This window comes from Sciurus carolinensis, chromosome X (assembly GCF_902686445.1).
Source record: "Sciurus carolinensis chromosome X, mSciCar1.2, whole genome shotgun sequence".
NCBI classification, from domain to species: domain Eukaryota; kingdom Metazoa; phylum Chordata; class Mammalia; order Rodentia; family Sciuridae; genus Sciurus; species Sciurus carolinensis.
In genome coordinates, this window is record NC_062232.1 from 29,703,805 (window position 1) to 29,717,207 (window position 13,403).

The following is a 13,403-nucleotide window of genomic DNA, read 5'->3' on the forward strand; positions in this document are numbered from 1 at the left end:
TGTGTATGTCCTCGTCGTTCAGTTTAGGTAATTCATATGTCTCTAGAAACCTGCTGATGTCTTCAAGATTTTCTATTTGTTGGAGTATAGATTTTCAAAGTAACTTCTAATTATGTTTTGTATTTCAATCGTGTCTGTTGTGATATTTCCTTGTTCATTCTGAATTGTAGTAATTTGGGTTTTGTTTCTTCTTCTCTTTGTTAGTGTGCCTAAGAGTTTATCAATTTTGTTTATTTTTTCAAAGAACCAACTTTTTATTTTGTCATTTTTTTCAATTGTTTCTTTTGTTTCAATTTCATTGATTTCAGCTCTGATTTTAACTATTTCCTGTCTTCTACTACTTTTGGTGTTGCTCTGTTCTTCTTTTTCTAGGGCTTTGTGCTGTTAGTTTATTTGTTGATTTTTTTCTTCTTTATTGAATGTGCTCCATGAAATAAATTTTCCTCTAAAAACTGCTTTCATAGTGTCCCAGAGATTTTGATATGTTGTTTCTTTGTTCTCATTTACCTCTAAGAATTTTTTAATTTCCTTCCTGATATCTTCTGTTATCCATTCATCATACAATAGTGTATTATTTAATCTCCAGGTGTTGGAGTAGTTTCTGTTTTTTACTCTGTCATTTATTTCTAATTTCAAACCATTATGATTTGATAGAATACAAGGTACTATCTCTGTCTTCTTGTATTTGCTAACAGTAGCTTTGTGGCATAATAAATGGTCTATTTTACAGAAGCATCCATGTGCTGCTGTGAAGAAAGTGTATCACTCTTTGTTGGATGGTATATTCTATAAATGTCCGTTAAGTCTAAATTGTTGATTGTGTGTTTCAGATCTATGATTTCTTTGTTCAATTTTTGTTTGGAGAATCTGTCCAGTGGTGAGAGAAGTGTGTTAAAATCACCTAGTATTATTGTGTTGTGACCTATTTCATTTCTGGCATTGAGAACGATTTTTTGACATATATGGATGAGCCACTATTTGGGGCATAGATATTTATGATTGTTATGTCTTGCTGATATATGCTTCCCTTAAGCAGTATGAAATGTCCTTCTTTATCTCTTCTGACTAACTTTGGCTTGAAGTCCACATTATCTGATATGAGGATGGAAATCCTACTTATTTATGTAGTCTGTGTGTGTAATATGTTTTTTCCCATCCTTTCACCTTTATTCTGTGGGAATCTCTTTCTATGAGATGAGTCTCTTGCAGGCAGCAAATTGTTGGATCTTTCTTTTTAATCCAATCTGCCAGTCTATGTCTTTTGATTGATAAGTTCAGGCCATTAACATTCAGGGTTATTATTGAGATATGATTTGTATTCCCAGTCATTTGGCTGATTTTTTTTTTTTACATGACTTGATTTCTCCTTTGTTTGCTTGTTCCTTTAGGATAATTCCTCCCTTTGCTGATATACATCATTGTTTTTCATCTCTTCCTCATGGAATATTTTGTGTGAATGTTCTGTAATGCTGGCTTTCTTTTTGTAAATTCCTTTAGCTTTTGTTTATCATGGAAGGATCTTATTTCATCGTCAAATTTGAAGGTAAGTTTTGCTGGGTATAAGATTCTTGGTTGGCATCCATTTTCTTTCAGAGCTTGAAAAATGTTGTTCCAGGCCCTTCTTGCTTTTAGTGTCTGGATTGAAAAATCTGCTGATATCCGTATTGGTTTCCCCCTGATTGTAATTTGATTCTTTTCTCTCGCAGCCTTTAAAATTCTGTCTTTATTTTGTATGTTAGGTATTTTCATTATAATGTGCCTTGGTGTGGATCTATTGTAATTTTGTGTATTTGGAGTCCTATAAGCTTCTTGTACCTGTTTTTCCATTTCATTCTTGAGATTTGGGAAATTTTATGATATTATTTCATTGAATAGATTGTTCATTCCTTTGGTTTGTTTCTCTAAGCCTTCCTCAATTCCGATAATTCTTAAATTTGGCCTTTTCATGATATCCCATAATTCTTGTAGATTCTGTTCATGATTTCTTACTGTCTTCTCTGTTTGGTCAACTTTGTTTTCAAGATTAAATATTTTTTCTTCAATGTCTGAGGTTCTGTCTTCCAGGTGTTCTCTCCTATTGGTTATACTTTCTATGGAGTTTTTAATTTGGTTTATTGTTTCCTTCATTTCAAGGATTTCTGTTTTTTTTTTCAATATCTCTAACTCTTTATTTAAATGATATTTTGCTTCCTATATTTGCTCTTTTTACTGTCGATTGGTGCAATCATTCAATTCCTGCATTTGCCCTTTCATCTCTTCCTTCAATGCCTGCATTTGCTCTTTCATCTCTTCATTTGCCTCCCTGATCATTTTGATTATGTACATTCTGCACTCCCTTTCTGACATATCTTCTGCCATGCTGTCATTGGATTTTATTGATGTAGCATCTAGGTTTGTTTGGTACATTTTCTTCCCTTGTTTTCTCATATTGTTCAGGTATCTATCCCTCTAGTAGTGAAACTCTGGGATATTGCAGATTTCCTCTATTGACTAATATTGTCTCTGTAGATTTCCAATAACTCACCTCTTAGCCTTCAGTAGCCTGAAGTCTTGGAGGAACTTGATAATGCGGTGCTCCACTTGGAAGCTGGTCTTCTACGGGTGGTGGCCTTCAAATGGGGTATAGTCCTTGGTGGCTCTGAATTGATCCCAAGTCTCTTAATACCTCCTCTTTTTGGCTCCTGGGTCTTGTCAAACATCTTCTAGCCTCCTGTAGGTGTCTCAGGAAGGGAGTTGCCCTTCCAATGATGATGGCCACGCCCTCAGGTGTAATTCAAAATGCCTGCAGCAGCCTATAAAGAATCCTCTGGCTAACTCTGTGATGGCGACGTACCTCGGCGTAGTTGGCAGGGTGGGTTGTTCAGTGATGGTCTCTGTATTTGATCTGGTGTTTGGGCTGGTTGGTGCCCTCCTGCTACCTCCGTGATGCAAGGGGCCTGACTCACCCGTCAGCTCGCTCCACAACTATGATAAACCAGTGATGGCACCAACCTAAGTGCAGGGGTCAGGTGGGGTCGCTCAGTTTTGACATCTGTCCTTGGCCTGCTGGCTGGTCAGGTTAGCTGCTCGCCGCTTACCTCCGCGATGTAGGTGGCCTGACTGAGCCTCCAGCTTGCTCCACGACTGCGACCAACCAGTGATCTCTATCATTCTTTATGCTAGGCATTTTCATAATACTGTATGTTGGTGTGGATCTGTTGTAATTTTGTATATTTGAGGTCCTGTAAGCCTCAAATATACAAATTTATTTGGATTTCCATTTCTCTTTTAAGATTTGGGAAATTTTCTGAGAATGTTTCATTTAAATGATTGCATATTCCTTTGGTTTGTATCTCTGAGTCTTCATCTAGTCTAATAATTTTTAAGTTTTGTCTCTTCATGTTATCCCAAATTTCTTGGAAATTTGGTTTGTGGTCTCTTAACAACTTTTATCCATGGTCAACTTTATATTTAAGATTATATATTCTTTTTAGCCTTTTCCCATCCCCCAAAGATGGGAATAGGTATTGAAAAAGATAAGGTAGAGATGACACACTAAATATTACAAGCTGCTCACTTTAGTTTTGGTGAATTGTGGGAATTAGTATTTTCTCCCAACACAACTGGGGAGATGTCTAAGAACTGATCATGGAATCATTTAAATCATATTGGTTATCCCACTTTATCTGAGATGAGTAATTATAGAATACATTAATGCTGTTCCAGGATTTCACTCTGACACCTCCCTACAGCTTCCATATGCCAATAGCACATCCTTCAATACTAGTCAGGAAACATAGGAGGAAGAGTTTAAATTGTTCCATCTCAGAGTCTCTCACTTAGTGTAAGCATACATATTCTTATAAAAAATCAAATCCACCAGTGAAATGTTTTATCATTCACAATAAGAGCATCCAAAATGAGGAAAATGTGTTTTTATGCTTTCTGTTACTTCATCTGCAAAATGGAGATAATGATAATGCCTACTTTATAGGGCTACTGTAACATTTAAAAGATGTAGTACCTTAAAGTCATATTATGCAACTTTTTAATTTTATTTTACTTTTTGTGGTGCTAGACATCAAATCCTGGACACAGCATGCTTGGTAAATGCTCTACCACTGAGCTACATTCCCAGCCTCCTTAAAGTCATATTAGAATAGAGCTTCAGGTCTAGTAAGTGTTCAGTAAATGTTATCTATTATTAATAAATTTTATTAGGCTTATGTTGATCATGTTTTGTATTTCTGATTTCATTAATCACTTTTGACAACTCTTCTTCTATTTGGCAGTAGAGAGTTGGTTTAAAACTCATCATTGATATTTGTTCAAATTATATATTTCATTAATATTTTACCATCCCTTAGGATTTTTCCCAAGCTTGATATAGGAACTTACTAACTCTAATTCTTTATTTGTAGATTTTTAATAATCTTTAAATTTTATGTGTGTGTGTATATTATACACGTGCACACACATATATGAAGAGGGAGGAAGTGAGGAGAGAGAAAGCATTGCTTTTTGCAGCTTTGGTCTGGCAAGCTCATTGATAGATTTAATAATACAGCAATAAAATGTCACTGTCATTTCTGGGCATTTTGCCCATTCATACTGCCAGTAGTACCCAACAAAGTTATAGAAACTTGATTTTGGATTTAAACTAAAAAGTAAAATGAAAGTGGTTGTAATAACTGATTAGAGTTGAGTTCTTTGAGTTCTTTCCACTTCTGCACATTATTACAGAGTAATGAAACATTTAAAAATTTTTATTTTCAAAATAGTTTCCTTCTTTAACCATATTGTGGCTATCTTGCTGGCTATAGTGGTACATAATAGATTACTTTAATGGAAAAGATAGATAATGCATACACTGAGCCTTTTGCTTGAGTACATTTTCCATCTCCAAAGTAGATGAATTCTCATAATTGAATAGAAGCTTAAATTCTTTTAATATTGTAATCCTTAAACAGGAGGAGAAAGAATGCAGTTACAATTATTAGGCTTTTACTTAATACAGTCTTAATTTGTGGAATATGCAGAAAAGAGTGTGTAGTTTTTAAATCATAATTTGTTCTTCCAATGAGCAGTAAGCTATATGACTGATGATAGTCTTTTCTACTAACAGACTTCTGGGCACTAATTTTAACTTATCAATTTAAGTTAATTTTCATGTGCTAGAGGAAATTTGAAGGTTCAGTTTGTTTCCTCTTGACTTTTAAATCAAGAAATAAGACACACATGGATAGAGGCCCACATAGTCCCACATATGTATCCATGTATACCAAGTATACACCCGTGTAGCCACCACTAGAAATAGAACAATAAAATAGCATCCCAGAGTCCTATCCTTCTCTTTACCTTCCAAGAAGACAACCATTATCCTAAATTATAACATCATAGTTTGGTTTTGCATGTTTCTGAACTTTGTATAGGGAGAATTTTACAGTTTACATTTCTTTGTGATGAATCATTTTGATCAATATTATGTTCATGGGATTCATACTTATTTGCATGTAGGCAGTTATTTTATTTTAATTTCCATTTCATTTTTTTGATACCAGGATTGAACCTAGGGACACTTAACTACTAAGCTAAATCCCCAGTCCTTTTTATTTTTCAGTCTTGAGACAGGATCCCAATAATTTGCTTAGGGCCTCACTAAATTGCTGAGGCTGGCTTTGAGCTTACAGTCCTCCTTCCTCAGCCTCCTGAGCTGCTGGGATTATAGGAGTGGGCCACTGCACCTGGCTGGCATAGTTATTTTTAATGCTTTATACTAGGTCATTGTATGAGTATACAATTGCGTATCCATTCTACTGTTAAAAGATACTTGCATGTTTCCTAGATTTTTCTATTATGGATAATGCTGCTATGAAAATTTTGTCTTTTGGTTTGTATTTCTGAAATACATATATGTAAGAGTAACACTACTAGATCAAAAGATAGAAATGCAATCCGTTTTAAGATATATTTCCAATTTGTGAAGGCATGTTTGTCAATTTCCACAAGCAGTACCCAAATGGTTCAGTTCTTTACATCTAAAAATATATATATAATCAATCTTTTCAGTATTGACTCCTCCATTGGATATGGTATGAATTGGCATTTTGTTCCTATGTCTGCCATATCTTGTTTTTTTTTCATCAAGAATTTTCTTTAATGGCAAGTATTGTAAACTATGATGCATGAACTTTAAGATTCTTTACAAGTGCTTAAGGGATTCCACAGATATTTGATTTAATTTTCTACTAAAAATACACATTGAAATACATATTTTTAAATGCAATAAATTAAATTTTAAAGTATATAATAGATAAGAATTAATATATAGGTTATGCTTCCAATTATGCTTCCATTTGACTTATTTTTGTGCAAAACATATAGTGAAGCTACTTGACCTTCTTAAGTAAAGTATCTTACAAGATGAACTGTTAAAATTGTCAACATTTGAACTACTTATCTGTAAGTAAGAATTCTTTCAATACTCTACAACCAAGGTAAAAACATAATTGGATGCTAATATAACACTTTAGTTCCCTAGTCCTTGATTTCAGAGTTTTGTATTTTTCAAGAGTCTAACTTTTCCTCACTGATTGATTTTATGATACATAAATGTAATGATTTTTAACTTACAAAATGAATTCATGCTGATGAAATATTTTTATCCAGTTTTTTTTTAAATTTTTAAAAATTATTTATTTATTTTTAAATTTTTTACAGACTGCATTTTGATTCATTGTACACAAATTGGGTACATCATTTCATTTCTATGGTTGTACACGATATAGATTCATACCATTTGTGTAATCATACATGTACATAGGGTAATGATGTCTGTCTCATTCCACCATTTTTCATACCCCTCCTCTGAAGAATGGGGGAACTTTAGATTATGTCTGCTGTATCTTTTTTTTTTTTTTTTTTGGTGCTGGGGATCGAACCCACAGTCTTGTGCTTACAAGGCAAGCACTCTTCCAACTGAGCTATCTCCCCAGCCCCTGCTGTATCTTTTAAAAGAATGTTTGTATGTACTTGTTCATTTGGATTGCTGTTTTATAAGTATCTGTTTATTTTTCATACTTTTAAAAAATTCGATTTTTAAAAATTATTCGTAAGTATTTTGTGTATTTTGTATGTGAATTCTTTGTTGGCTATGTGTATTACAAATATACTCTCCCTAATTTGAGTGTGCTCCAATTTATGAATATTTACCTTAATGTTATGTTGTCTTTTTCTTCCTTATGCATGACAATATCCTCCTTTGTTATTTGTGGGACCTGTGTGTATGCATGTGTATGTGTGTGTGTGCGTGTTTTGTCTTTTACTTTTGATGTTTGATTCTCCTTGAATCTACTTGTGTGTAGATATGAGAAAAAGGTCATGAGATATTCTATTTTTCCCTATTTTTTCAATACTAATCTTCTCCATTCCTCTTTTGGTGTTTTTCCAAATGACTCCATACTATTGTGGGTTTAACCCTATTGATTCAATGCCATTTGTGGAAAATAGCATTCCTCCTATTCCTTCTCTGCTCTATAATGCCTCTTTTCTCTTAAGTCAAATATTCATATTTTTGAGAATTTGTATGGTTTATTCCTTTGATGCATTTGTATTCTGTTGCATCTAAACCAAATTGTCTTAAGTACTATTATTTTATAGTTCTTGATATGTAGTTAGTATAAGCACTCAAAGTTTGTTGCTTTTCTCTAATGTTTTCTTATGACTTCTATTTTTATTTCTACATAAATGTTAGAGTATTTCCACCAAAAAGAAAAGCAAAAGCACCTTTCTGATATTTTGATTGTGATTCATCTTTGATCAAATTTTTAAAAATGACATCTTAACAATATTCCTCCTTTTACTAAAGTCTTCTCAAGTTTATCTTAGTGATATTTCAGTTTTCTGCATATAAATTTTACACATATTTTTGTAGATTCATCCCTGTGTATTTACTGTCTTTTGAAGGTATTGTTAATGGCATTTTTCAATTTTATTTTCTTTATTTTTATATGCCATATAAAAATAAAGGTGATTATCATATGCAGATATTTATCAGACAATTTGTTGATAAGGCAATTTACTAATTCTATTTGTACTGGATTTTAAAAATAATTTTGAATAATATGTCATCTTTAAATAATGACTGTTTCTCTCCCTTTCCAATGTTTACATGTTTGATTTTTATTTATTTACTTATTTTTTGCAGTGCTGGGTATTAAACCCCAGGCCTTGTGCTTGACAGGCAAGCACTCTTCCAACTGAGCTATATCCCTTGGATTTTCTTTTTTTGCCTTACTATCTTTATATGGATCTTCAGTTAAATATAGAATAGCATGCATCCTATTGGTCAGTCTTATGGGAAAACCTTTCAACATTTTATCATTGGGTTCAAGTTTTGCTTTATTCTTTTTATGAAAACTTGACTAGGTTATGAACTTAATTTTTATTTCTACTACATATGTGTTTTCAAGTTGGAGAGATATTTAATTTTTAAACAATAGATTTCCTTGTGACTTTGACCTAAGCAACATATTTTCCATTTTCCAATGTGATTTACTTTACAAATATTATTTAGAAATTTCCACGAGGTCATTATACTGTTGCTATTCAATGTAATTTCATTAAGGTCAAAGATAATTCCCTTTGAAATTTTTTGACATTTGTTTATCGGCCAGCATTTAATTAGTTTTTATAAGAATTTCAGCTTGAAAATATTGTATATTTTATCTGTATCAAATGTTATTTTCCATGTAATTATATTAAAACATGTTTGATTATTGTGCTCAAGTAGTATGTTTATTTATTCTTAAATTGTTTACCAATTACTATGCTGAATTTTTAAAAATATTTACTTATATTTGTATACTCTAACTATTTAGTCAGTGTTACTTCATACATTATTGAGGTTGTTACCATGAGCCTTCACATGTGCAATTAAAACATCTTCATGGTATATTGAAACTTTTATGCCTATGAAATTACTTTTATACCTAGTGGTACCTTGTGCTCTAAATGCTACTTTGCTTCCAGGAATATAGGTCTATTCATTTTCTTCTAGTTAATATTTACAGAACATTTTTAACTGATATAAAAAGCATAAAAGTAGTACATATTAGTAGGTACCATGTAATGTTTGATACATGTATACATGGTGTAATGTTTAAGTCAGGTAAAACAATCTACTCAAACACTTTTCACTTTTTTGTGTTGAAAACTTTTCAAATCATTTCTTCTAGTTTTTTGAGTTTTATGGTACAAAATTGTTATCTATGGTCACCATACTACACAATAGTGTCCTGGAGCTTCTTGCTCCAACTATAATTTAGTACCCAGTGTTTAATCTTTCCTCACCCCTCACCCTGCTTTCCTTGGCCTCTGGTAACCACTATTCTACTCTCAACTTCTATGAGATCAGCATTTTTAAATTTTTCATACAAGTGAGATCATGCCATACTTATCTTTCTGTACCTGACTTATTTCACTTAATATAATTATCTCCAATTATATCCATGTTTATATAATCTCCCGTTATACCCAATGACAGGGTTTTGTTCATTTTATGCCTGAATAGATTGTGTATATGTACCACAATTTCATTATTCATTCACCTATCAGTTGATTGACATTTAAGTTGTTTCCATTTCCTGGCTATTATAAATAGTGCTGCAAAGAACCTGGGAGTGTAGATGTCTCTTCAACATTCTGATTCCATTTCTTTGGATTTATCTTCAGGAATGGGATTAACCTATATTTCAGTGCATTAACTCTCTATTTACTTGCTTTAATCTACTATTCAACTGAACCATTCATTTCTCAACGTTATTAATTCCATTTTTTATTTCTAAATTTTACACTTGGTTAATTTTTAGGTAATTTATAACTCAGTGAAATTCTCAATCTGGAACATAGTACATGTAGTTAATTTAAAATCCATGTTTTGCACTTATAATATCTGGCACTCCTATGTGTCTTGTCTTATGTATTATTTCTTTTTAGTTGGCATTCATCTTAGTCTATGATGGTGTTAATTTTCTCTAGAAAGTATTTGCTTCTTTGCTGGTAATTGCTAAGATACACTAGCTTTATTCTATTTAATACTTTTGAGGAAGCTGAAGATCAAAAATGTCAAGTAACAATTGCAAGGTCACACAGTAAGTGACAGAGCTGGGTTTTGAGCTTAGTAATATTAATCGTATCAATTCAATGTGCTTTCTCCCATATTATGCTACACAGAACTATAGAACTGCTATTCAAAATCGCCCCTTGGGCACTTGCTATTTGCAAAAATAGATTGAAATTTTATTTACTCCATTTAAAAATTAGAATGCCTCACAACCTGAAGTTGAGATTACAGTATCTTATTTAAACAAGAGAGGGATATGTGGATCAATAGATCTCTCAAATATATATTTTAAATGAGAATCCCTACTCATTTGGATTATGTACAGGCTGTGCCCTTCTAAGCATTAAAACACAAATATCAAGAAAAGGTGTGTAAATTATTTTTGTATATGCATGCATTGTGAATGTTTGAAATCTTCCCTGGCAACTATTATAGAACTTGTGTCTATAGCATATACAATTGAGCTTAATTAGTTTAAATCACAGCTAGAAGGCTATGAATCCAGGAATCAATCTCTATTCTCTTTCTCAAATTCAGTTTATTCACAATCCAATAATTCTGACTTGACATTTGCAATATTCAGTAGTAATGTGTGTTCGAGCAAGATCCTAGAAATCTATGGGAATGTTTAAAACTCAAATTGCAACTAATAAACAGTAACTGACTGAAGTGTGTTTTGGAATTTCTTTTCTTTTTTTTAGATATTTGAACATTTTTATGTTAATTTATTTTTAATATTATCTTTTTAGATATATTTGACAGTAGAGTGTATTTTGACATATTATACATACATGGAGTATAACTCATTCTAATTAGCAATTTCTTATGTAGTTGATTTTAATAGGATTTTATTTAGTCATTGAGCATGTTTTTGTTTCACAGTGTAAAATTTCAAAACCAATTTTAACTTAAAGTCTTTTCCCCATAGGGATGTACAAAAAATACAATTCTACTCATCAACCTCATCATCCAAGAAATTTGCCAGACACAATGATTTTACCAAATATAATAAGACTATTTATGATGTGCTGCTCCACTTGAGTGGAAGAATGCCACCTGGAATTAATTTAAGTCAATCTTTACCCGTGGATAACACTGAAAGGGTGATTCAACTTCATTCACAACATTCCTCACTTCTGGAATTTCTCAAGTAAGAGCATGGTTGTGCTTAATTTAAGCATCTAATTATGACTTAGGTGGATGGATAGATAAATAGGCAGATAGACTGATAGACTGACTTTGAAATTATTTGTATTTTAACCAAATATTTATTGTTATACACCCTGTAATATACATCATAGAAAAAGACATACTAGTTAATAGAAAATAATCATTCCATGATCTTTTGCATTTATAATCTAAGGCAGTCATTCTCAAATTTTATCATGCATCCAAATCACTGGTAGGACTCGTTAAAACAATTTGCTGGCCCTTACCTATGGAGTTTATGATGCTATTTGGCATTTATAACAAGTTACAAGATAATGCTGATAGTTCTGGTTTATGACCGTCTTTTTAAAATTCTGATCTATTGCACATATATCATATACAAGCACTGAACAAAAAAGGGATGAAACCAATAATCTTTGTTCCTCAGATAAGTGTTAATATATTATAGATACTGTGAACTTTTCATTTCCATTAATGGAATCTTGAATATTATAATAGTAGCAGGTGAAAAGTTTCACAAATGGTTAGTATAAAACTATGGGAGAAAATACTTGTCATCATAATGTCTACATTCCTCTACAGGGATTGAATGGCAAATGGCCAAGAAATAGAAAAGTGGCATACATTAAAAGTCTGAGAGGAGGGCTGCTGAATTTATATTGCTTCTTTTGCCTGCATTTATAGCACCCTTGTTCACTAAAATGCCCTATATCCATAGGCAGTGTTATTACTTTCATATTCTTTCATCACCAAAATAGTATTGGTTACTCATAATTATTTATATTATAGTGTTAATTTATTTTGAAATATATTAACATACTTCTGCATCTTTGTTTATGGAATCTGTCCCACAGTTGGTCAGGGATATTCATCTGTCTTATTGAGGAATAGCAATGAAGGTCAAGTAGACTCTTAGAGCTTGAATGCAAATGAAAGATTTGACATTCAGTTCTTTTATTTACAAATCAGGATTTTGAGTCTCTCGCAGTACTATGTATTGGACATAGTACTGAACAAAATATTTTTTCATTTATTAGACTCTCACTGTCATAGTAATAGTTCAAACTGGCTTAGGTTCCTTTTGACTTGGAATGGAGCCAGAAGTTTCTAAGTCACTCAAAATGACTTAAGACCCAGGCAGCTTGTCATGGAAATTTCTGTGATAGAACACTAGAAGGACCTGCCCCACCAAAGAGGAAGAAGAGTGACTGATGCCTGGCCCTGTAGTTACAATATGAATGACAAATGTTTGAGAACAGGAAGTGACAGGAGTCAGTTATGGGGAACCTCTTGATCCTAGGTGGGGTTAAGACATACGAGATCCTCATCTCAGACATCAGCAGCATATGATCACATGACAAATAGGTTCCCAGCAGAAAGGGGACATTTTTTAAGAGATCAAGATCAAGAAAAGCAGTAACAGACCTCTGTATGTACAGATACATATATCCCTCTCTGCTCTCATATGTTAACCAATTGCATAGCTGATACATGTTCTGAGAGGGCTTGTACAATTTGGGGCCCTCTTTTATAAAATAATAAAAAGTTGAAAGTACAAAAATAGATTCAGGGCTTTAGAAGGTATCACGAATGTAAAGAAGCCTGGAGTTGAAGCTTTATTTACTTGGCAGTGAATCTACGTTTTCCCAAATGTCTTCTTGAATTAGAGATGTGATGCTGAAAGTTTGAGTATTTATGCAAAGAACAGAATTACCTTAACAAGACTGCAGCAGTTATAAGACCAAAAAAAGCCAAAGACACATGAAGATAAAGTTTCCATTTTCTTTCTATTCCTCTACACCTAATCTAGGTGAGAGAATGAGAAAGATTATATCAGTTATAGAAAAATAGCCCAACTAGAATTATGTAAATAAGTTTTAACTTCACTGCCTTATCATTTGGTCAGTTAATCTCATTAATTTATGAGCATCTTAAGAGCAGGAAATCACATCTGATTCATCTAGTATCTTTAAAGCCCAAGATCAAAATGAGGTCAATATCCACTAAATTTCTTTCTTTCTTTCTGCTTTTTTTTTAAAGGTACATCTTTTTTTTTAAAGAGCATTATAGTCATACATAGTAGTTGGGTTCATTTTGACACAATCATACATGCGTTGAATTTAGTTTACTT

The 13,403-nt window shown here is 32.5% G+C and overlaps 1 protein-coding gene across 1 annotated transcript in view; it reads left to right on the top strand.

The window, feature by feature from the left end:
* Cfap47 (cilia and flagella associated protein 47) overlaps nt 1-13,403 on the top strand; it is a 403,733-nt gene that overhangs the window by 137,574 nt on the left and 252,756 nt on the right. The window contains 1 exon segment of the mRNA XM_047535909.1: nt 11,031-11,252. Coding sequence (XP_047391865.1) covers nt 11,031-11,252 — 222 coding nt within the window.